The 24,239-nt window shown below is 39.7% G+C and overlaps 1 protein-coding gene across 3 annotated transcripts in view; it reads right to left on the bottom strand.

Moving 5' to 3' along the window:
* The window catches only part of acvr2aa (activin A receptor type 2Aa), a 31,633-nt gene extending 8,358 nt beyond the window's left edge, over nt 1-23,275 (bottom strand). Inside the window, exons 1-5 of one of the 3 annotated variants that reach the window (XM_035957234.2) lie at nt 22,276-23,275; nt 14,504-14,729; nt 11,650-11,765; nt 8,826-8,980; nt 154-177 (exon numbers count right to left, since the gene is read on the bottom strand). In XM_035957234.2, the coding sequence (XP_035813127.1) occupies nt 154-177; nt 8,826-8,980; nt 11,650-11,765; nt 14,504-14,729; nt 22,276-22,330 (576 nt within the window). In that variant the 5' untranslated portion in view covers nt 22,331-23,275. Of the gene's footprint in view, nt 1-153; nt 178-3,282; nt 3,457-6,122; nt 6,277-8,825; nt 8,981-11,632; nt 11,766-14,503; nt 14,730-22,275 lie in introns of those variants that run through there. The other 2 variants (XM_055015265.1, XM_055015264.1) reach the window with 2 other exon arrangements.
* Between the last annotated feature and the right edge of the window lie 964 nt (nt 23,276-24,239).

The raw sequence follows: 24,239 nt of genomic DNA, 5'->3' as shown, positions 1-24,239 counted from the left end.
CGACATTCACCGCAAGGCAAGAAATGGAGAAGTGAAATAAAAACCACAGCGAGGGCAAAGAAACGTCGGGCTGCGGCGGTGCAAAAATGAAAGTCTGGGAGGAGGAATAAGATGAGATGGAGCATTCCCTGGTGTCTTGGGTTTTTGTCTTACCTCGATCATGATATGAAAGGCGTGCTGAGAGGCAGAGAGACAAACACTTTACAGGCAGCAACAGAAAACACAGCAGAGACAGAAAAGACTCTGAGGCTGATCTGAGAGCTTCACCACGACCAAACCTCCTTCAGAGCCTTAATCTGCAGTAGCTTTATTTAACGAAGCAAAGTTTACCTTCATGCTACGAATATTTACAGAGTTCCAGGAGCTTAAAGTGCATAGGAGGGTCCAGATTCGTCACCTTTTAATTTACTTGTACAGAGTACAGAGACACATGAAAACTTTAAGGGCTCAAAAACACGTGAGATCTGCAGGTTACGTATCACACTGTACAATTATTTAAAAATGATCGCCACCATGGAAACAGTAAATTTGGTTTCAACTCACGGAAGTCACTCAAAGTTGCTAAATACTAAATATGTGAACACAAAAATTTCATCTTGTTGAGTCTAAAACTGGAGAAATTATTGTTAAAATCAGGAAATATTTGATTGAAGAAACTTTGAGTCTGATGAAGGATTTGAAGTTGCCTCAGAATGATCAGGACTTAATCATGTGACCTGATCTGCACATTAGACACCTGATTGTTCAGTTAGGATGGTTTTTGATCATGAACTGCACTTTTAAGGTCTTGCCACAGTATCTCAGTTGGATTCAAGTCCAAATTTTGACTCTAAAATTTTAATTTAGTTCTTTCTGAGACCTTCAGAAGTAGACTTACTTGTGATTTTATGATAGAGAGCAGAACTGACGGCTCGTCCAGGTGCCGTTTAAGCAATTTCTAAATGAATCTGATCATTTGGTAGACTGGTAGCTAAGGGGGCAATTAGTTTTCCACATTGGGCAATGCAGCAATAATACATTAAATCATTCAAGAACTGCATTTTGTGTTTCCTTGGGTTGTCTTTGTCTGATATAAGAATTAATTTGATGATCTGAAACGTGAACTTGACTACTGAGCCACAATACATTTATCTGTCTTTAAATTATTATCTACACACATGTAAATTTATATAATCAGTGTGTTCATTCCTCTCTGTCTGAACACACTGTAACATACTGTGGACTCATAGACTGTATCTAATGCACTTTGCTGCTTCCTCTTAACTCCTGGTTTGATGCTTAACTGCATTTCATTTTCATAATAGTTTTACTCTCTGCGGTGACAATAAAGTTGAGTGTAATTGAAAGTTTTACTGTCATACTGAAAGTATTTGTGAGAGTTATAGGTACTTTAAGAACATATGGGTGGTTGTAAATGTCAGACATTCAATGACTTCTTTTCCATCATTTCTGAGCCTCATAACTTCATCAGTTCAGCAGACAGAGAAATTAAATGTTCACAGCCAAAAAAACACATTAGAGTTCTGGTAAAAATCTGTTTTACATCCATCCAGGTGTCACAGTCTAAACACTAACTCTGTTTTTTGCTCATTTTTTCTATAACTAAAACAAACAAAAATGCAAAAATTATTATCAAAACACACAGAATTGCCACAAATAGATGTCAAATCACCACAAAATAAGGCAAAATTAACCTCAAGACTCAAAATTGCCACATAAACCACAGGAAATCATCAAAGAGTGGTCAGAATTACCACAAAAAGGGTTCAGGTTAGTTTTACATCAATCCTGGTGTCACAATCTAAACACTGAATCTGTTTTTGGTCCGATTTTTCATCTTTGACTATTAGTACTATGGGATGTATCATAGTTTGAACAGTAAACCTGCAGCAGTTTAATGTCTATATTCACAGAAACAATCATTGGTTCCCTTTTTGATAATTCACCTTTAAAAAGTGCATTCTGGGTAAACTTTCAAGAACGGTTTTGTGTCTTTTTGTGGTGGATTTGTGTGTTTTTGTGGTCATTTTGTGCTTCTTTGTGGCTGTTTTATGTCAAATTGTGGTCATTTTGTGTCTCTTCTGACCAGGTCTACCACAGTGAATGCGTAGTCCTGACTGTGAAGCACAGACGTGGCAGCGTGATGATATGGCGATGAAGTAAATTGAAAAAAGTGCATTCTGGGTAAACTTTCAAGGCTCATATCAGCATGTGTGATAGGTGGTTGGTCAGAACTAATTCTAGACAATAAAAGGATCATTTTGTACAAACATCTGATAGCAGAATCATCTAATAGACAGAATTATTCTGTGACAAAATCATTCTCTATTTTTGTCTTTAGACTGTGACAATGGATTTATTTGTTTTTCACAGAACTCAAATGTGTTTCTCAGCCCTGAAAATGAAATTTTAGTCAAAATATCTGAACAAAGAACAAGGCAACAATCTGTTCTGATCTGTGAACTTCCAGCTCTACATGTCTGGATGAGAGGGGGAGGGGCAGATTATCAATCACTGATTGATCAATAACAGCAAACAGCTGTGACCCATCTCAATAATCCCACAGACCAGTTTAACCCTTTGATGCATAACCTGGGTCAAAAGTGACCCAAATCCAATGGAAAATGGGTATCTCCTCATGTGGTCTAGGCATCAAAGGGTTAACTCCAGGTTCAGACGGTACGATCAGAGACCTGCTCTGAACTCATGTTGGTCCACACTGCTTGGAAATGTGAGGTGGCCAGATTCCCTTTGAAACCAAGCCAATCCGGTCTAAAATCATTCTAAACCCAACCAGAAGTCAAATGTTGACCCAGTCTAGAACCAGTCCAAAATCAAGTCTAGAACCAGTACAAAATCAAGTAAAAAAAACCAGTCCAAAACAATTCTAAAACAAAGTCTAAAACCAGCACAAAATCAAATCTAAAACCAGTCCAAAACAAGTCGAAAACAAAGTCTAAAACCAGTACAGAATCAAGTCTAAAACCAGTCCAAAACAAGTCGAAAACAAAGTCTAGAACCAGTACAAAATCAAGTCTAAAACCAGTCTAATGCTTATCAAAATCCTATTCAAAATCAAGTCCAAAATCAAGTCTAGAACGAGTCTAATACTCATCAAAAACAAATCCAAAATGGTCTAAAATCAGTACTGAAGCTCTCAGATCAGGATCACATCCACCATGTTTGAACCCTGTACAGCAACTATCAGAGTCTGAAAGACGCTATCTCCCATAGTCCACCACCTGCTGTCCCCCTGCACCAATCAGAGGACAGGCAGCTCACCTGTGTGGGCACCCGGACAGGTGGGTAGGCCAGTTTGTTGTGCCGGTAAATCCAGAAGGACAAGAGGACGATGGCGGTCACGGCCATGATGGGAAGCAGCGAGTACATCAGAGTGGTCACCACCGAAGGCCTCTGCGTTACTGGGATGTTCGTCGCTATGAAAACAGAGGATTTCTAAAATTACAGAACAAAATGAACTGTACGAGCACAAAGTCAGAGCAAACACACAAGAAAAGTGGAGTATTTTTATGATAGTGTTGCACGTTTATGATGAAATCGTATGTTTAGGGTAATGTTACAACACTGTCTCACATTTACCATAAGGTCATATGTTTACAATGAAGTCACATATTTATGATAAAGTCGCATGTACATGATAAAGTTGCATGTACACGATAAAGTTGCACGTACACCCGTGGACAAAATTGTTGGTACCCCTCGGTAAATGAAAGAAAAACCCACAATGGTCACAGAAATAATTTGAATCTGACAGAAGTAATAAATAAAAATTCTATGAAAATTAACCAATGAAAAGCAGACATTGCTTTTGAACCATGGTTTAACAGTTATTTTAAAAAATAAACTCATGAAACAGGCCTGAACAAAAATGATGGTAGCCTTAACTTAATATTTTGTTGCACAACCTTTTGAGGCAATCACTGCAATCAAACCATTTGTGTAACTGTCAGTGAGACTTCTGCACCTCTCAGCAGGTATTCTGGTCCACTCCTCATCAGCAGACTGCTCCAGTTGTCTCAGGTTTGAAGGTTCCTTCTCCAGACGCCATGTTTCAGCTCCTTCCACAGATGTTCAATAGGATTTAGATCAGGGCTCATAGAGGCCACTTCAGAATAGTCCAGTGTTTTCCTCTTAGCCATTCTTGGATGTTTTTAGCTGTGTGTGTTTTGGCTCATTATCCTGTTGCAAGACCCATGACCTGCGACTGAGACCAAGCTTTCTGACACTGGGCAGCACATTTCTCTCTAGAATACCTTGATAGTCATGAGATTTCATTGTACCTGCACAGATTCCAGACACCCTGTACCAGATGCAGCAAAGCAGCCCCAGAACATAACAGAACCTCCTCCATGTTCCACAGTAGGGACACTGTTCTTTTCTTCATATGCTTCATTTCTGCATCTGTGAACATAGAGCTGATGTGCCAGAAAGTTCCAGTTTTGTCTTGTCTGTCCATAGGACATTCTCCCAGAAGCTTTGTGGCTTGTCAACATGCAGTTTGGTAAATTCCAGTCTGGCTTTTTTATGATTTGTTTTCAACAATGGTGTCCTCCTTGGTCGTCTCCCATGAAGTCCACTTTGGTTCAAACAACGATGGATGGTGTGATCTGACACTGATGTAGCTTGACCTTGGAGTTCACCTTTAATGTCTTTAGAGGTTGTTCTGGGCTCTTTTGTTTCCATTCCTATTATCCGTCTCTTCCATTTGTCATCAGTTTTCCTCCTGAGGCCACATCCAGGGAGGTTGGCTACAGTTCCATGGATCTTAAATTTCTGAATAATATGTGCAACTGTAGTCACAGGAACATCAAGCTGCTTGGAGATGGTCTTCTAGCCTTTACCTTTAACATGCTGGTCTATAATTTTCTTTCTAATCTCCTGAGACAACTCTCTCCTTGGCTTCCTCTGGTCCATGTTTAGTGTGGTACACACCATGTCACCAAACAGCACAGTGACTACTGTAACCCTATAAATAGGCCGACTGACTGATTACAAGTTTGTAGACACCTGTGATGCTAATTAGAGGACACACCTTGATTGAACATGTCTCTATGGTCACATTATTTTCAGTCTTTTCTAGGGGGACCATCATTTTTGTCCAGGCCTGTTTCATGAGTTTATTTTTTAAAATAATTCAGTTTAATCACAGTTCAAAAGCAATGTCTGATCTTCATTGCTTCATTTTCATAGAATTTTTATTTATTATTACTTTTGTCAGATTCAAATTATTTCTGTGACCATTGTGGGTTTTTCATTCATTACCCGAGTGGTACCAACAATTTTGTCCACGTGCATATACGGTAAAGTCATATGTTTAAAGCAAAGTCACGTTTACAACGTTATATGCTTGCGATAAAGTCGCATACTGGCAGTAAAGTTACATGTATGTGATAAAGTCAGATGTTTGCAATAAAGTTGTCGTTCTACAATAAAGTTGCATATTGAATATCAGGTCACAGTCACATAAAGTGGTTTTTAAGACAGCAGGTCAAGTCGATGTTGACAGAAAACTCACTGAGTATGTATTTAAAACAAACTGCTGGCCAACAGAAAATACAAGAAACACAAAGACTGGACACGTGGACAGACAGACAGGCGGACAGACTGACCTGTGTACCTGTGTTCACTATAAAGTCACATGTTTACAATGAAGTCACATGTTTACAATAAAACCATACATTTAGAATAAAGTTGAAGGTTTATGATGCGTACGCAGCTAAAGTCATATTTACAATTAAGTCACATTTTTACCAGATTGACAGTAAAGTTAGACTTTTATGATGAAGTCATATGTTCATGTTAATGTTGCATATTAACCGTGAAGTCACATGTATATGATAAAGTCAAAAGTTTTCAATAAAAGCATATGTGTACAATTAATGTCTACTGTAATGTGGCTTATTGACAGTAGAGTCACAGTCGTATAGAGCAGTTTTAAGACAAGTCAGTGGTGTTGGACTCCTGTCTATTCTAATTCTATTCGAATCTATTTGAAACAAATAGAAAATATAACAGACAAAGACTGAACATGTGAATGGACAGACAGACGGACAGACAGACAGGTGGACGGACAGACAGGTAGACAGACAGGCGTATCTTACTGGGCACCAGCGTCTGGCTGCTGTTGGGGCTGTAGTAGAACTTGTAGTTACACAAACTTCCCTCACAGCAGCAGAAGAAGACTTCAGGAGTATCTTTCCTCTCGACACACTCGTTCCTGTCAGCAGCAGAAGAAGAAGATCGTCAGAACGCTGAATATGAAGTAAGATTCATGTTTTAACAAGGGTGATGAGCCTAAAGTTTTTTAGTGTCATGAAGGTGGCTTAGATCTCCATGGTAACTGATGCTGCAGAGCTAGATCTCCATGTTAACTGATGCTGCAGAGCTAGGTCACCATGGTAACTGATGCTGCAGAGCTAGATCTCCATGGTAACTGATGCTGCAGCGCTAGATCTCCATGGTAACTGATGCTACAGAGCTAGATCACCATGGTAACTGATGCTGCAGAGCTTACCTGGTCCAGATCAGGTTCTGTTCAGAGTTCTGTCTCCCTTCAACCGTGATTCAGATTCTGTTTTATCTGTGAACCTCTTGATCTGTTTGTTGATAAAACCACTGAATGAAGGCGTGTAGTTGATGATTAGAACATTGACTAATTTATTGGTATTTATTACAGGTAATATTCAATCAGTAACATTAATTTCACTCTGATTTGGCCAAAAATTAAAGTGAAATCCTGCATTCTGGGTCAGTGAAATCAATATATTATAGCACGTTGTACAGTTTTCTACCAACATTCCTGCTCTGCATAATTTGCAGTAACTGCAGTTTCTACAGTCGTAAATCTTTAAATTCCTCGTTGCTCCCCTTTAAAACGACCTGTTGACTGAAGTAGGCGGGACGCCATAGTTTCATTTTGTTCTACATGACGTGTTTAACAGCACTTTTATGTTTGTAACCCGTCAGAAAAAAAAAAGAAGAAAACCTGGTAAACAAAGACAGACACGCCTGATATCTGACTGGAGGTTTAGCTTTAGTTCAGCCGGCTAACACACAGAAAATCTGGATATATTGTACCTGTTTCATGACCAAACCTTCAGGTGTTAAATCTGAAGGAAAATTCCACACAGCTGAGCTCAGGTGGTAGTTTGTTATGTTATTGATCAGTAATAAAGATAACTTACTCTGTTATTCGCCAGTAATAAGGAGTTAACTTCGGCAAGTTATCGATCAGTAATAAAGCGTTAACGCAGCCTGTTATTGACCAGTAATAAAGCACTAACACAGCCTGTTATTGATCAGTAATAAAGCACTAACACAGCCTGTTATCGATCAGTAATAAAGCACTAACACAGCCTGTTATTGATCAGTAATAAAGCACTAACACAGCCTGTTATTGATCAGTAATAAAGCACTAACACAGCCTGTTATTGATCAGTAACAAAGCGTTAATGCAGCCTGTTACTGACATCGCTGCTCTGTGTAAACCTGTTGACTACGGAGCTTCTGAATGCAACACGTCAGCGGAGCAGCAGGTAAACGAGTTCAACAACATGTCGGGACACGAGCAGTCAGGAAACACTCTGTTGTCACGCTACAACAGAGAAACAGGCAGGGGGAGGTTGCTGATGATATCTGACAGGTAAAGTATGTTGACAGCACACAGGTGAGTCCTCAGAGTGCAGGACGACCCACAAACACTGAACACTCCAGTTTAAAACTCCAGATTCTGATGCTGCTAGAAATGTGAATATGAAACAATCCTGCTGCTTTAAACCAGTCTGAGTGTGCTGTGGTGTGGAGTTTATCAGGGCTGATACCGATTATTAGTAATTAAGAAAGGCTGATAACCGATATCTGGAACCGATATGTAATGTTTTAACAGCATGTGGCAGCAAAGAACCTGGCATTCACAACTGGGATTCTTCATGAATAAAGGTATTTATAACTGAAAATGTAAAACAGAAACAGGAGTGAATAAATCAGGATCCTCTCCTCTGTTTATGCAGATCCACTGACAGAAGAGTTTCCAAAATGACTTAAAATTAGACAAAATCACTTAAAATCCTCTAAAATGACTGAAAACTTTTCAGATTTTTTCAAAATGGTGAAAGAATTGTCGACGACAACTTAAAATCTGACAAAAATCACTCAAAACTTTTAAAAGTGACTCAAAAAATCTTCAAAATGGTTAGAAAAGTGGACAATAATTACCAAAATTTGAAAAAAAATTCACTCAAAATGATTCCAGAGTGACTCAGAATACCACAAATTCTGGAAAATAGAAACAGGAGTGATAAAATCAGTACACTCTCCTGTGTTTATGTGGCATCAATGCGATTGATCGGTCTGTCTCCAGCTGTTCTTCTCTTATTTCTTAATCTGTCTCTGTTCTATCACTTTATTTGTCCACTAAGGTTCAGATCTTAAATCTTTATTAATCACTGTTTTCCAGATTCTGTATCAGGTTAATCTGTGGCTGGTAGTAGTACAAAATCAAGTCTAAAACCAGTCCAAAACAAGTCGAAAACAAAGTCTAGAACCAGTACAAAATCAAGTCTAAAACCAGTCTAATGCTTATCAAATTCCTATTCAAAACCAGTCCAAAATCAAGTCTAGAACGAGTCTAATACTCATCAAAAACAAATCCAAAATGGTCTAAAATCAGTACTGAAGCTCTCAGATCAGGATCACATCCACCATGTTTGAACCCTGTACAGCAACTATCAGAGTCTGAAAGACGCTATCTCCCATAGTCCACCACCTGCTGTCCCCCTGCACCAATCAGAGGACAGGCAGCTCACCTGTGTGGGCACCCGGACAGGTGGGTAGGCCAGTTTGTTGTGCCGGTAAATCCAGAAGGACAAGAGGACGATGGCGGTCACGGCCATGATGGGAAGCAGCGAGTACATCAGAGTGGTCACCACCGAAGGCCTCTGCGTTACTGGGATGTTCGTCGCTATGGAAACACAGAGGATTTCTAAAATTACAGAACAAAATGAACTGTACGAGCACAAAGTCAGAGCAAACACACAAGAAAAGTGGAGCATTTTTATGATAGTGTTGCACGTTTATGATGAAATCGTATGTTTAGGGTAATGTTACAACACTGTCTCACATTTACCATAAGGTCATATGTTTACAATGAAGTCACATATTTATGATAAAGTCGCATGTACATGATAAAGTTGCACGTACACCCGTGGACAAAATTGTTGGTACCCCTCGGTAAATGAAAGAAAAACCCACAATGGTCACAGAAATAATTTGAATCTGACAGAAGTAATAAATAAAAATTCTATGAAAATTAACCAATGAAAAGCAGACATTGCTTTTGAACCATGGTTTAACAGTTATTTTAAAAAATAAACTCATGAAACAGGCCTGAACAAAAATGATGGTAGCCTTAACTTAATATTTTGTTGCACAACCTTTTGAGGCAATCACTGCAATCCAACCATTTGTGTAACTGTCAGTGAGACTTCTGCACCTCTCAGCAGGTATTCTGGTCCACTCCTCATCAGCAGACTGCTCCAGTTGTCTCAGGTTTGAAGGTTCCTTCTCCAGACGCCATGTTTCAGCTCCTTCCACAGATGTTCAATAGGATTTAGATCAGGGCTCATAGAGGCCACTTCAGAATAGTCCAATGTTTTCCTCTTAGCCATTCTTGGCTGTTTTTAGCTGTGTGTGTTTTGGCTCATTATCCTGTTGCAAGACCCATGACCTGCGACTGAGACCAAGCTTTCTGACACTGGGCAGCACATTTCTCTCTAGAATACCTTGATAGTCATGAGATATCATTGTACTCTGCACAGATTCAAGACACCCTGTACCAGATGCAGCAAAGCAGCCCCAGAACATAACAGAACCTCCTCCATGTTCCACAGTAGGGACACTGTTCTTTTCTTCATATGCTTCATTTCTGCATCTGTGAACATAGAGCTGATGTGCCAGAAAGTTCCAGTTTTGTCTCGTCTGTCCATAGGACATTCTCCCAGAAGCTTTGTGGCTTGTCAACATGCAGTTTGGTAAATTCCAGTCTGGCTTTTTTATGATTTGTTTTCAACAATGGTGTCCTCCTTGGTTGTCTCCCATGAAGTCCACTTTGGCTCAAACAACGATGGATGGTGTGATCTGACACTGATGTAGCTTGACCTTGGAGTTCACCTTTAATGTCTTTAGAGGTTGTTCTGGGCTCTTTTGTTTCCATTCCTATTATCCGTCTCTTCCATTTGTCATCAGTTTTCCTCCTGAGGCCACATCCAGGGAGGTTGGCTACAGTTCCATGGATCTTAAATTTCTGAATAATATGTGCAACTGTAGTCACAGGAACATCAAGCTGCTTGGAGATGGTCTTCTAGCCTTTACCTTTAACATGCTGGTCTATAATTTTCTTTCTAATCTCCTGAGACAACTCTCTTCTTGGCTTCCTCTGGTCCATGTTTAGTGTGGTACACACTATGTCACCAAACAGCACAGTGACTACTGTAACCCTATAAATAGGCCGACTGACTGATTACAAGTTTGTAGACACCTGTGATGCTAATTAGAGGACACACCTTGATTGAACATGTCTCTATGGTCACATTATTTTCAGTCTTTTCTAGGGGGACCATCATTTTTGTCCAGGCCTGTTTCATGAGTTTATTTTTTAAAATAATTCAGTTTAATCACAGTTCAAAAGCAATGTCTGATCTTCATTGCTTCATTTTCATAGAATTTTTATTTATTATTACTTTTGTCAGATTCAAATTATTTCTGTGACCATTGTGGGTTTTTCATTCATTATCCGAGTGGTACCAACAATTTTGTCCACGTGCATATACGGTAAAGTCATATGTTTAAAGCAAAGTCACGTTTACAACGTTATATGCTTGCGATAAAGTCGCATACTGGCAGTAAAGTTACATGTATGTGATAAAGTCAGATGTTTGCAATAAAGTTGTCGTTCTACAATAAAGTTGCATATTGAATATCAGGTCACAGTCACATAAAGTGGTTTTTAAGACAGCAGGTCAAGTCGATGTTGACAGAAAACTCACTGAGTATGTATTTAAAACAAACTGCTGGCCAACAGAAAATACAAGAAACACAAAGACTGGACACGTGGACAGACAGACAGGCGGACAGACTGACCTGTGTACCTGTGTTCACTATAAAGTCACATGTTTACAATGAAGTCACATGTTTACAATAAAACCATACATTTAGAATAAAGTTGAAGGTTTATGATGCGTACGCAGCTAAAGTCATATTTACAATTAAGTCACATTTTTACCAGATTGACAGTAAAGTTAGACTTTTATGATGAAGTCATATGTTCATGTTAATGTTGCATATTAACCGTGAAGTCACATGTATATGATAAAGTCAAAAGTTTTCAATAAAAGCATATGTGTACAATTAATGTCTACTGTAATGTGGCTTATTGACAGTAGAGTCACAGTCGTATAGAGCAGTTTTAAGACAAGTCAGTGGTGTTGGACTCCTGTCTATTCTAATTCTATTCGAATCTATTTGAAACAAATAGAAAATATAACAGACAAAGACTGAACATGTGAATGGACAGACAGACGGACAGACAGACAGGTGGACGGACAGACAGGTAGACAGACAGGCGTATCTTACTGGGCACCAGCGTCTGGCTGCTGTTGGGGCTGTAGTAGAACTTGTAGTTACACAAACTTCCCTCACAGCAGCAGAAGAAGACTTCAGGAGTATCTTTCCTCTCGACACACTCGTTCCTGTCAGCAGCAGAAGAAGAAGATCGTCAGAACGCTGAATATGAAGTAAGATTCATGTTTTAACAAGGGTGATGAGCCTAAAGTTTTTTAGTGTCATGAAGGTGGCTTAGATCTCCATGGTAACTGATGCTGCAGAGCTAGATCTCCATGGTAACTGATGCTGCAGAGCTAGATCTCCATGTTAACTGATGCTGCAGAGCTAGGTCACCATGGTAACTGATGCTGCAGAGCTAGATCTCCATGGTAACTGATGCTGCAGCGCTAGATCTCCATGGTAACTGATGCTACAGAGCTAGATCACCATGGTAACTGATGCTGCAGCGCTAGATCTCCATGTTAACTGATGCTGCAGAGCTAGGTCACCATGGTAACTGATGCTGCAGAGCTAGATCTCCATGGTAACTGATGCTGCAGAGCTAGGTCACCATGGTAACTGATGCTGCAGAGCTAGATCTCCATGGTAACTGATGCTGCAGCGCTAGATCTCCATGGTAACTGATGCTACAGAGCTAGATCACCATGGTAACTGATGCTGCAGAGCTTACCTGGTCCAGATCAGGTTCTGTTCAGAGTTCTGTCTCCCTTCAACCGTGATTCAGATTCTGTTTTATCTGTGAACCTCTTGATCTGTTTGTTGATAAAACCACTGAATGAAGGCGTGTAGTTGATGATTAGAACATTGACTAATTTATTGGTATTTATTACAGGTAATATTCAATCAGTAACATTAATTTCACTCTGATTTGGCCAAAAATTAAAGTGAAATCCTGCATTCTGGGTCAGTGAAATCAATATATTATAGCACGTTGTACAGTTTTCTACCAACATTCCTGCTCTGCATAATTTGCAGTAACTGCAGTTTCTACAGTCGTAAATCTTTAAATTCCTCGTTGCTCCCCTTTAAAACGACCTGTTGACTGAAGTAGGCGGGACGCCATAGTTTCATTTTGTTCTACATGACGTGTTTAACAGCACTTTTATGTTTGTAACCCGTCAGAAAAAAAAAGAAGAAAACCTGGTAAACAAAGACAGACACGCCTGATATCTGACTGGAGGTTTAGCTTTAGTTCAGCCGGCTAACACACAGAAAATCTGGATATATTGTACCTGTTTCATGACCAAACCTTCAGGTGTTAAATCTGAAGGAAAATTCCACACAGTTGAGCTCAGGTGGTAGTTTGTTATGTTATTGATCAGTAATAAAGATAACTTACTCTGTTATTCGCCAGTAATAAGGAGTTAACTTTGGCAAGTTATCGATCAGTAATAAAGCGTTAACGCAGCCTGTTATTGATCAGTAATAAAGCACTAACACAGCCTGTTATTGATCAGTAATAAAGCACTAACACAGCCTGTTATTGATCAGTAATAAAGCACTAACACAGCCTGTTATTGATCAGTAACAAAGCGTTAATGCAGCCTGTTACTGACATCGCTGCTCTGTGTAAACCTGTTGACTACGGAGCTTCTGAATGCAACACGTCAGCGGAGCAGCAGGTAAACGAGTTCAACAACATGTCGGGACACGAGCAGTCAGGAAACACTCTGTTGTCACGCTACAACAGAGAAACAGGCAGGGGGAGGTTGCTGATGATATCTGACAGGTAAAGTATGTTGACAGCACACAGGTGAGTCCTCAGAGTGCAGGACGACCCACAAACACTGAACACTCCAGTTTAAAACTCCAGATTCTGATGCTGCTAGAAATGTGAATATGAAACAATCCTGCTGCTTTAAACCAGTCTGAGTGTGCTGTGGTGTGGACTTTATCAGGGCTGATACCGATTATTAGTAATTAAGAAAGGCTGATAACCGATATCTGGAACCGATATGTAATGTTTTAACAGCATGTGGCAGCAAAGAACCTGGCATTCACAACTGGGATTCTTCATGAATAAAGGTATTTATAACTGAAAATGTAAAACAGAAACAGGAGTGAATAAATCAGGATCCTCTCCTCTGTTTATGCAGATCCACTGACAGAAGAGTTTCCAAAATGACTTAAAATTAGACAAAATCACTTCAAATCCTCTAAAATGACTGAAAACTTTTCAGATTTTTTCAAAATGGTGAAAGAATTGTCGACGACAACTTAAAATCTGACAAAAATCACTCAAAACTTTTAAAAGTGACTCAAAAAATCTTCAAAATGGTTAGAAAAGTGGACAATAATTACCAAAATTTGAAAAAAAATTCACTCAAAATGATTCCAGAGTGACTCAGAATACCACAAATTCTGGAAAATAGAAACAGGAGTGATAAAATCAGTACACTCTCCTGTGTGTATGTGGCATCAATGCGATTGATCGGTCTGTCTCCAGCTGTTCTTCTCTTATTTCTTAATCTGTCTCTGTTCTATCACTTTATTTGTCCACTAAGGTTCAGATCTTAAATCTTTATTAATCACTGTTTTCCAGATTCTGTATCAGGTTAATCTGTGGCTGCCTTCTAACTTAGCCGCTAGCCGTTAGCGTAGCATTAGCCGTTGAGAGAGAAGCTAACTTCCTGATTTGTGTTTGTTGTTCCGAGACATTTCTGAGACCAAAAGGGGACGACAGACAGAGAGAGGAAGCTGTTAAGACCTGAAGCAGAGCATTTAATTAATCAATAATAGGCCAATAAAACCACTGGCAATCAGTGAAAAAGCCAGATATCGTCCACGCTAATCAGCCGGGCCAATAACCGGTCTGTCCCTAGTGTGGAGGTGAGTGATGCTGCTGCCTTCAGTGTGTCTCTACCTGTCGTAACAGTTGTGATCGTCCAGCCAGCATCCCTGTTTGACCACCTGCACCACTCCGGAGACGTTCTTCCAGGTGGCGAAGCAGTGCAGCCTCTTATCCTTCTCCCCGGAGCAGGTCACCACCCTGCTGGCGTTGCCCTGGTTCTCCGGCGACGACGAGGACGACAAAGGGTTGTAGTTGTAGTGGACACACTTCTGGGTCTCTGAGCGGCCCAGGATGGCACCTGAGGAGGAGACAGAGAAAATCCGTCCTGTCAAATGTTATTTTAATCAGAATTACAGACATTGTTGTTCTTCAAACAGTTAAGTAGCAGTACTCCTCAAAGGCTGCTCAGTCGTTGTTTCATTTCCAACAGATGAAATCTTGAAATAATTTGTGGCAGAAATCACAGCAACATATAATGTGTCCATTTAATAAAGATGTAACCACAAACAAAATGACCCTGCGGTGAGCAAAGCATGTGTTCTGCATGTGTACGGACACCAAATCGTGACCTAAATATGTAGCGGGCAGCGGGAATTGATGGGACTCAGAAACACCCCCACAATTTAATCAGTTGTTCCTTGTATCATTTCTGACAGATAAGTCCTGATAAGTCCTCAGTGGTGGATTTGTAGTAGGATCATAATCATGTGATCATCAGCAGGCAGCTGACGTAGTGTTCACTTGTTGTCATGGTTACAGTGACGCTGTGCTGCTATCTCACAATGATACAGAAATCTTTAATAAATCCGTGGATCCAAACTATAAGCTGCATCACTGCCAAAATCTAATCACTTGGTCCTTGTGTCATTTCTGACCTTCCCTGAAAATTTCATCCAAATCCGTTGGTCCGTTTATGAGTAATGTTGCTGATAGACAAACGGACAAACATACGCCGATCGTCACATAACTCCGACGCTCTTTGGCGGAGTAATCATCCTGTTCCTCCTGCTCAACCACCTCTGATTTGCTTTACCTTTAAAAATGTTACCTGTGAAATTTAAGATCAATATATGTCCTTTTTAATTGTCTATCAACCCACTTTCAGCAGGTTTTCTGCACATTTAAATCTGAGTTCTTTTGACCTACAAGATCTCCTTTTAAAGATAAAAGCCTGAATGTTTCTTAGACTTAGACGATTTTATTAATCCTGGGAGGCAAAGTAAGTTGTTACAGCAGCATGTTTATTCAGTAAACAGTAATACAACACAGAATAATAGGGTACAAAGTAAGGTAAAATAATAAAAAGGTATAAAATATAGATAAAATGACATAAGAAGGTGCAGATAAGTTTATATACATCTCATTGTGCCATTGCTCATAATAAAAAAGCTTTTAGTTCTATTTGGAGAACTCTTTTGAAACGCCTGAACTCTGTTCCACTTGGATGATGCTGCGTACCGATATTATGAAAGTTCAATGAAAACAACTTGTTTGGGATCTAGTTTTTCACATTACATTTTCCTTTCCTCTCCTCTGTTGTGTTTGACTTGAAAATATCACAAGTTGATTTCTGCATTATACTTTTACAAAAAATTACTGTGCTCAAAGATGGGGCTTTTCATGACGGCTTCAGTTTTTTTTTCACATTTCAAGGGAAGATTTTTTTTTCTTTTGGTGGTAATTTATCATTTTTTGTTTTGATTCTCAAAAAAATGAAGAAAAAATAGATTTAGTGCTTAGACTGTGACATCTGGTTGGATGTAAAACTGATCTGGTTGGAGTTTTTACCAGAACTCAAATGTGTTTTTCAGCCGTGAGCATTTCATGTGTCTATCTGCTATTTTCTATTGCAACATTACAGATTCTAAATCACTGACATGATGAGAAATAACAGTGAAAATTTCAGGTTTTCATCTTTAACAGAATGTTGTTGTTCAAACAGACTGAAATTTCAATATGAGAAAAAAACCTGCTGAAAGTGGATCAACAGACAGTTTCAAGCTAAAATTCACAGACACCTTTTCAAATATTAATAGTAAATATTTAGAAAAAAATCTGGCAAATCAGAGACGGTCGAGCAGAAATTGTTCGAAAACCGTGATGATCTGACATGTGATGACCCTGATGGTCCCAGCATGCACTGCAGGGCCTCCTCCATAGCTGATGACTGGCAGGCGTTGACCCTGGGAACATGAACTATTACTGATGATTGGATTACTGTGCTGCAGCTGGTCTGGACCATCTGAGCGCGTTCAGAGCAGGAGGGTCAGCAGCACCTTTAACAGGTGAGCTCAGAGACGCTGCGTTCACTGCAGCTTCTGAGACAGAACATTTTGAAATGTTTGCACCGAGAAAACCCAGGATAAAACATGAGAAAATAAAACCAGAACCAGGACAGACCAGAACAGAACCAGAACCTGGACAGACCAGACCAGAACATCTCCATCCTCCTCATCAAACAAACATTACAGATCAGATGGAGGAGCTGCTGAGTTTATGATCTCAGCTGGACCCGAACTGAGACTACAACCAAGACTAGAACAAGACTAGTACCAAGACAAGGACAAGAACCAAGACCAGAACAGGACTAGTACCAAGACAAGGACAAGAACCAAAACCAGAACAGGACTAGTACCAAGACAAGGACAAGAACCAAGACCAGAACAGGACTAGTACCAAGGCAAGGACAAGAACCAAGACCAGAACAGGACTAGTACCAAGGCAAGGACAAGAATCAAGACCAGAACAGGACTAGTACCAAGGCAAGGACAAGAACCAAGACCAGAACAGGACTAGTACTGAGACAAAAACAAGAACTAAGACCAGAACCAGAAGCAAGACCAGAATGTAGACAGGACTAGTATTGAGACCAGCATTAGGACAAGGAGCAGAAGTTAGACCAGGACCTGAAGGAGGATCAGCTCCAGCAGTGAATAGAAGTCTTTAGTCTGACTGAAGGTTACCGATTCATTTTTTATTGACTAATAGCAGTTAGCTGATTAAAAACACATAAACCAATAACACGGTGGAATGGTCAGAATTATGGATCAGCTGTGACCTTGAACTGTCCTGGAGGCGTGGCTTCTGGTGTCAGCTGACTGATGATATCACACCATTTGGATCAGAATTGCTCCTGTGGTTTCAGCTGATCTCCACAGGGGGCAACAACCAAACAGAGATCTTGACTTTAACACCTGACAGGAACTCTGATGCTGAAGACCTCCTCCAACCACATTTCTGCTGAACGGACAATAACAGAAAGACGACTGACGATCGCCATTGGTCACACCTCCACCTGAGCATCGCCGGCCACTGATCGCAGCTCGAGGTGAGGCGAAGTTGAGCCGCCGCAGGAATCGAACCGAACCGAAAACAGCGGAATGTCCCTTTAACTGCGAACCGTCTTATCAAACATGCATGAGCTCGACTCAGCACGCAACCCGCAACATGAATTATTGAAGCATATGTATTATACAGCACGCAGCAGGAGCCACCAAGCTGCTGAGTCCATCCAGATGTTTCACTGCAGCAGCAGCCTCCAGATGTTCTGCTTGCCGTCCAACGCTCAGCGCTTCACTCGTCCACGTCGTGACACGAGCTGCAGCACTTTTACCGCAGCAGGAACCGTTTTTACGGAAACAGGAGATCTGATTTCTCTACGTTTTTAACTCTCACACACAGGAGTCACTCAAAGCTGCAAATGTTAAACATCTGAACCTAAAAACTTTAAACGGAGACTATTTCAGTTTCATTTTAGAAGCTCTGCAAGCGTTTTAAATTAGGTTCTTTTTTCTTTGGATGCCGAGTGAAGCGTCCTCTCATTGTGTGTTGGATGTGCAGCTAAATGTCAATAGAGGTTTTTGATTTAATCTTGTTGAGTCTAAAACTGGAGAAATTGTTGTTTAAATCAGGAAACGTCTGACTGTAGAAACTTAATGAGTTTGATGAAGGATTTGAAGTCGCCTTGAAATGATACTTGTCACCTCAACTGCAGGTTAGACACCTTATTGTACAATTATTTAAAAAATACTGCCAATGTTGGGTCATTCCACGAAAAATCTGTCAGTTTCTCCACCTCAGAATCAGCTGATGTTTTATGTATGATAATTATATTTAATTTATCCACTGATCATACTGTGTATCTACTGTATAAATCTGATAACGTTCATCTCCACCCATACATTCACATTTATCTGTCTTTATATTGTTATCTTCACACATTAGAAGGCACCAACCATAAAGAATTGTGTAAACTGAACGTGCCTCTGTGTGTTTTTTGTGTTCTTGCATTGTGCACAGTAAGTTAGTAGAACAAAGGTTTAGGTGTTGCTGTATCTGGTCAACATCTGGACTGAAGATGGGGCTGTAAATGCTCACAGGGTTTAAGAATCAGACTAATTCCTGGGTCGGTTTTTCTGTGGTGAAGGTGAGGAAGAATCTGGGTTGCCAGAGAAATCACACTGTGAGGGAAAACCCCCTTAAACAGTGTTCATTTTGACTGTTTGGTCGATATTTGTGCAATATTTCTCTCACTGAAATAGGATTTTTTTTGCACTTTTATGATGCTGAATGTAATCTTTTTTTATTTGTTTTAATGTCAATTTTGATCCCCAAATATTCCCCTATGGTTACTGTCTGATTTATGTAATCTCTGTCTGCTCTGTAACATACTGTGGATTCCCAGACTGTATTTAATGCACTTTACTGCTTCCTTTCAACTCCTGGTTTGATGCTTAACTGCATTTCATTGTCATAATACTTTTACTCTCTGTGATGACAATAAATTTGAATGTAATCGAAAGTTCTACTGTCACATTAAAACTATTTGTTAGAGTTATAGGCACTTTAAATACACGGGGCTGTAAATTCCAGGTTGTTAATGACTTCATTTCCATCATTTCTGAGCCTCGTAACTTCATCAGTTCAGCAGATCAACACATGAAACGTTCACAGCTGAAAAACACATTAGAGTTCTGGTAAAAATCTGTTTTACGTCCATCCAGGTGTCACAGTCTAAACACTAACTCTGTTTTTTTGTTCACTTTTTCTAGAACTAAAACAAAGAAAAATGCAAGATTACCATCAAAACACACAAACTTGCCACAAATAACATGTCAAATCACCTCAAAGGCACTGAAATCACCACAAAAAGTCACAAAATCCCCACAAAAAGACACAAAATCGCAACAGAGAATGCCACAATTACCCCAAAGACTCAAAATTGCCACAAAAACCACGGGAAATCATCAAAGAATGCTCAGAATTACCACAAAAAGGGTTCAGGTTAGTTTTACATCCATTCTGGTGTCACAATCTAAACACTGAATCTGTTTTTTTGTCCATTTTTTCATCTTTGACTATCAGTATTATGGGATTTATCCCAGTGTGAACAGTAAACCTGCCGCAGTTCAATGTCTATAGAGTCACAGAAACAATCACTGATACCCTGGATGTGTTTCTGTTTTCTGATAATTCACAAGAGAAAACTTTAAAAAGTGAATTCTGGTGAAACGTTGGAGAGCTGCTTTGTGTATTTTTGTGGTCATTTTGTGTCTCTTCTGACCAGGTCTACCACAGTGAATACATAGTCCTGACTGTGAAGCACAGAGGTGGGCAGTGTGATGATATGGGGCTGGAGAAAACTTTATAAAGTGCATTCTGGGAAAACTTTCAAGACTCGTATCAGCATGTGTGATAGGTGGTTGGTAAGAACTAGTTCTAGACAATAAAAGCATCATTTTTAACCAATATTTTGATTATTTTTGACAATTTTGGAGAAGTTTTTGTCATTTTGGGCAAAAATTGAGCTGTTTCTGATCATTTGGGGCGAGTTTTGGGGTTATTTTGGACATCTTTTGACTCATTTTGCACAATTTTTGAGTCACGTTTTGGGGGAAAAGTGCATTCTGGGTAAATCTTCAAGACTCTAATTAGCATGTGTCATAGGTGGCTGGTCAGAACAATTATAAACAATAAAATGATAATTTTTACACACATTTGATACCAGAATCATCACCTAGACAGGATTCACACTGTGGTAAAATGATTTTCTAATATTTAGTTGATTTATTTGCAGTTTTTAACAGAACTCAAATGTGTCTTTCAGCCCTGAAAATGTGCAATGTTCAATAAATACACTGAAGTTACTGCAGATGAAAAATCAGCCGATTCTGATGGTTTTCTGGTTCATTTTACACGGACGGACCCTCCTGCTTATTTTCTCCGAGTTGTTTGGTCTAAAAATAGCAAGAAATGTTCCTCACAGTTTCTCCGAGTCCAGTATGTCCTCAGATGTGTTTCTTTGACCAACAGACCAAAACCAAACAGACTCAACTGACTTCTACTACACTGAAAATGGAAAAACCCACAGCAGAGACCATTTGACATCTTCTTCCTGATAGGTGACGAACTGACGATGGATAACAGTTAAATATTGTCTGAATTAAAGACTTAAAGTGTGTGTGTTTTGGTTCTGTCCTATTGTTGTTCAGAATAAAGTGACTTTTGTTAATATTTGGATTCAGTCTGTGTCTCAGAGGTCCCTCTGGAGACACAAACTGAATGCACACATGAACAAAAGATGACATTTTAAAGCAAAAACTACTAGAATTCGTCAGTTTACGCTTTTCAACCCTGAATGTTTTTAGGTTTTCTTCAGTGACAGCAGCCTGAGTTTCTGTGGCTTCAGGAGGCATTTAAGTAACGTCAGCGTGGGCTTCAGGAAACTGTGAAGAACATTTGATTTTTGCTATTTTTGGACGGAACAAAAAATTCTTGAATTTTTGAAAAAATGCCCCCAAAAAACACAGATTATTCAACGACAACAGTAAACATTAGAATCTGGAAGAGAAAAGTAGTAATCTGCCGGAGAGGAACATGAGATACAGAGTACAAATACAACGTGCAGCAGCAGTACAAGTACTGTGATTGTACTACAGTAGTAGGACTGCAATGAAAAAGATACTGTGACTGTAGTACAGCAGGACAAACACTGAGTGTAGTAGAGTAGTAACACAGCAGCAGTACAGATACACTGACTGCAGTACAGCTGTAGCACAGATACTGTGACTGTAGTACAGTGGTAGTAGTACAGATACAGTGAATGCAACACAGTAGTAGTGCAGATTATGCCACTGTAGTACAGCAGCAGTACAAATACTGTGAGTGCAGTAGAGTAGTAACACAGTAGCAGCACAAATACACTAACTGCAATACAGTCGTACTACAGATAGTGTGACAGTAGTAAACCAACAGTTCGGGTCTTGTGACTGTAGTACAGCAGCAGTACAGATACACAGACAGCAGTAAAGTTTTACTACAGATACTGTGACTGCAGTACAGCAACAGTACAAATACTGTGATGGTATGACAGTAGCAGCATAAATACACTGACTGCGATACAGTCACAGTACAGATATTTTGACAGTAGTAAACCAACAGTTCAGATCCTGTGACTGTAGTACAACAACAGTACAGATACTGTCACTGTAGTACTGATATTGTGGCTGCAATCCTGTGACTGCAGTACAGCAGCAGTACAGATTATATGATTGTAGTACAGTGGTAGTACAGAAAGTGTGACTGTAATAAAGTTACTACTACTGTAGTGAATTGGTAGTACAGTTATTGTGACTGTAATACAAATACTGTGACTGTAGTATAGTAGCAGAACAGATTATATGATTGTAGTACAGTGGTACTGCAGAAACTGACTGTACTCCAGCAGCAGTAAAGATTTATGTGACTGTAGTACAGTTACTATGACTGTACTACAGCAGCAGTACATATCTTCCCTCATCACAGTAAACAGTGAACACGGTGTCCTGTCAGGTGTCAGAACTCACCTGAGGAGCAGGAGATGAGGAAAACACTGAAGGCCAGTTTGGTTGCTGATCCCATGGTGGATCCGCAGATTAAATGCTTTATTTCAGTTTTAATCCCACACTCGGACCGGGATCACCGTCCTTTTAAACCGGCTCTGACTCTAATGGACACCAAGCAGCTGCACCATTCCCCGGTCCAACAGCTGATTCCGGTGGTCCGTCTAACGGGAATCACGGACACACGCTGGGTGAGACGAGGCAAATCCTGAGATAACGCGAGTGTAGGGACAGGCCTGGGCACCGAGGAGGAGCTCTACCATGGTCCGGCTGTCGGCTCTCCTCATCGGGCTCACAGACAGTCAACAGGCCGCTTCACTGAGTACCTGCAGGAGCTGTCAGATGCGATTGTTCAGCTTCGAGTAGAAATGGAGCAGAAAATCATTTACGAGGCAACACAGAAGACGCTTCCATCGATCTGCAGTGATTTCGTGAGAGTCGCAGCGGGATTAGGTCGAGCTGCTGCTAAATTCCTGCTCCTGTTTACATAAACCTCCCGTGTTCCCCAAATAACCGACACATCCAGAGATAACACAGCCGTCACTGCATATCTGGGTGTACAACGAGCAGCATCAGGGTGCTGGTGTGATCCGGGATCAGAGTCCACGTCTGAAAAACAGCCTCCGACGATCAGCCGGAGCTGCAGCCCTCAATCCGCCGCCGACGACCACAGCTCGGTCATCGAGCAGCTAGCTGGCCCGGCTAGCCGTTAGCTTAGCCCCGCAGCTAAGAGCCCGTTTGATGATCAACGGGTTTCCTGAACCACAAACCGCAACCGCATCCACATCCGCGCAGCGTGTCTTCGATGTGGGGGGTGGAACCGTGAGGTAAATTATCCCGGACTGAATTTAAATAAACAACCGCGGTTGGCGCCTTCCCACTCGGCTGCCCTCCGTCTTCACTTCCACTCTCTCCAGGCGACCAGAGGCAAGATGGCTGCTCCGCTCAGAGCTTTTTTCACCTTCTTCCATCATCTGTCACAGCGCTGAGTGACAGCACAGCCAGGCAATGGGAGGCGTGGAAGGAGACCGTATTTCTGCACCAATCATGAGCGGCGTCAAGACGTAGAAGGCGCGATAAGGACCGCCCCCAATGACCTGAGGCTCCTTCCACACAGTGTACATAACATACTGTACAATAAAAATGTACTATATACATCTAAATATATTTATGTACATTTATATATGTTTATAGACATTTATATATGTTTACAGACATTAATACATATTTGTTGACATTTATATATATTTATATACATTTGTATATATTCCCACATATTGTATATATAACACAAACATTTATGTAGATTTATATATATTTACAGACGTTTATATATATTTATAGACATTTGTATATATTACCACAAACTGTATATATGACACATAAACATTTATATATTTTTTATATACATTTACAAATGTTTGTATATATTCCCACAAACTGCATATATAACACATAAGCATTAAATATATATTTATATGCATTTACATATGTTTGTATATATTCCCACAAACTGTATATATATAATACATAAACATTTCTATACATTTACAGGCATTTATATTTATTTATACACATTTGTACACATTCCCACAAACTGTATATATAATACATAAATGCTTATAGACATTTATATATATTTATGCACATTTAAATGTACTTATACACATTTATATATATTTGTACAAATTCCCATAAACGAAATATATAACACATAAGCATTTGTATGCATTTATATATATATATATATATATATATATATATATACAAATGTATCTATATTTATACACATTTATATTTACTTATACATAATTATGTTTGTATATATTCCCACAAACTGTATATATATATATATATATATATATATATTCCCACAAATGTTATATATAACACATTAACATTTATATACATTTACATATATTTATATA

This window comes from Amphiprion ocellaris, chromosome 11 (assembly GCF_022539595.1).
Source record: "Amphiprion ocellaris isolate individual 3 ecotype Okinawa chromosome 11, ASM2253959v1, whole genome shotgun sequence".
Lineage (NCBI taxonomy): Eukaryota > Metazoa > Chordata > Actinopteri > Pomacentridae > Amphiprion > Amphiprion ocellaris.
Note: the sequence above shows the minus strand (reverse complement) of the source record. Positions and strands in the feature narration are given on the sequence as shown.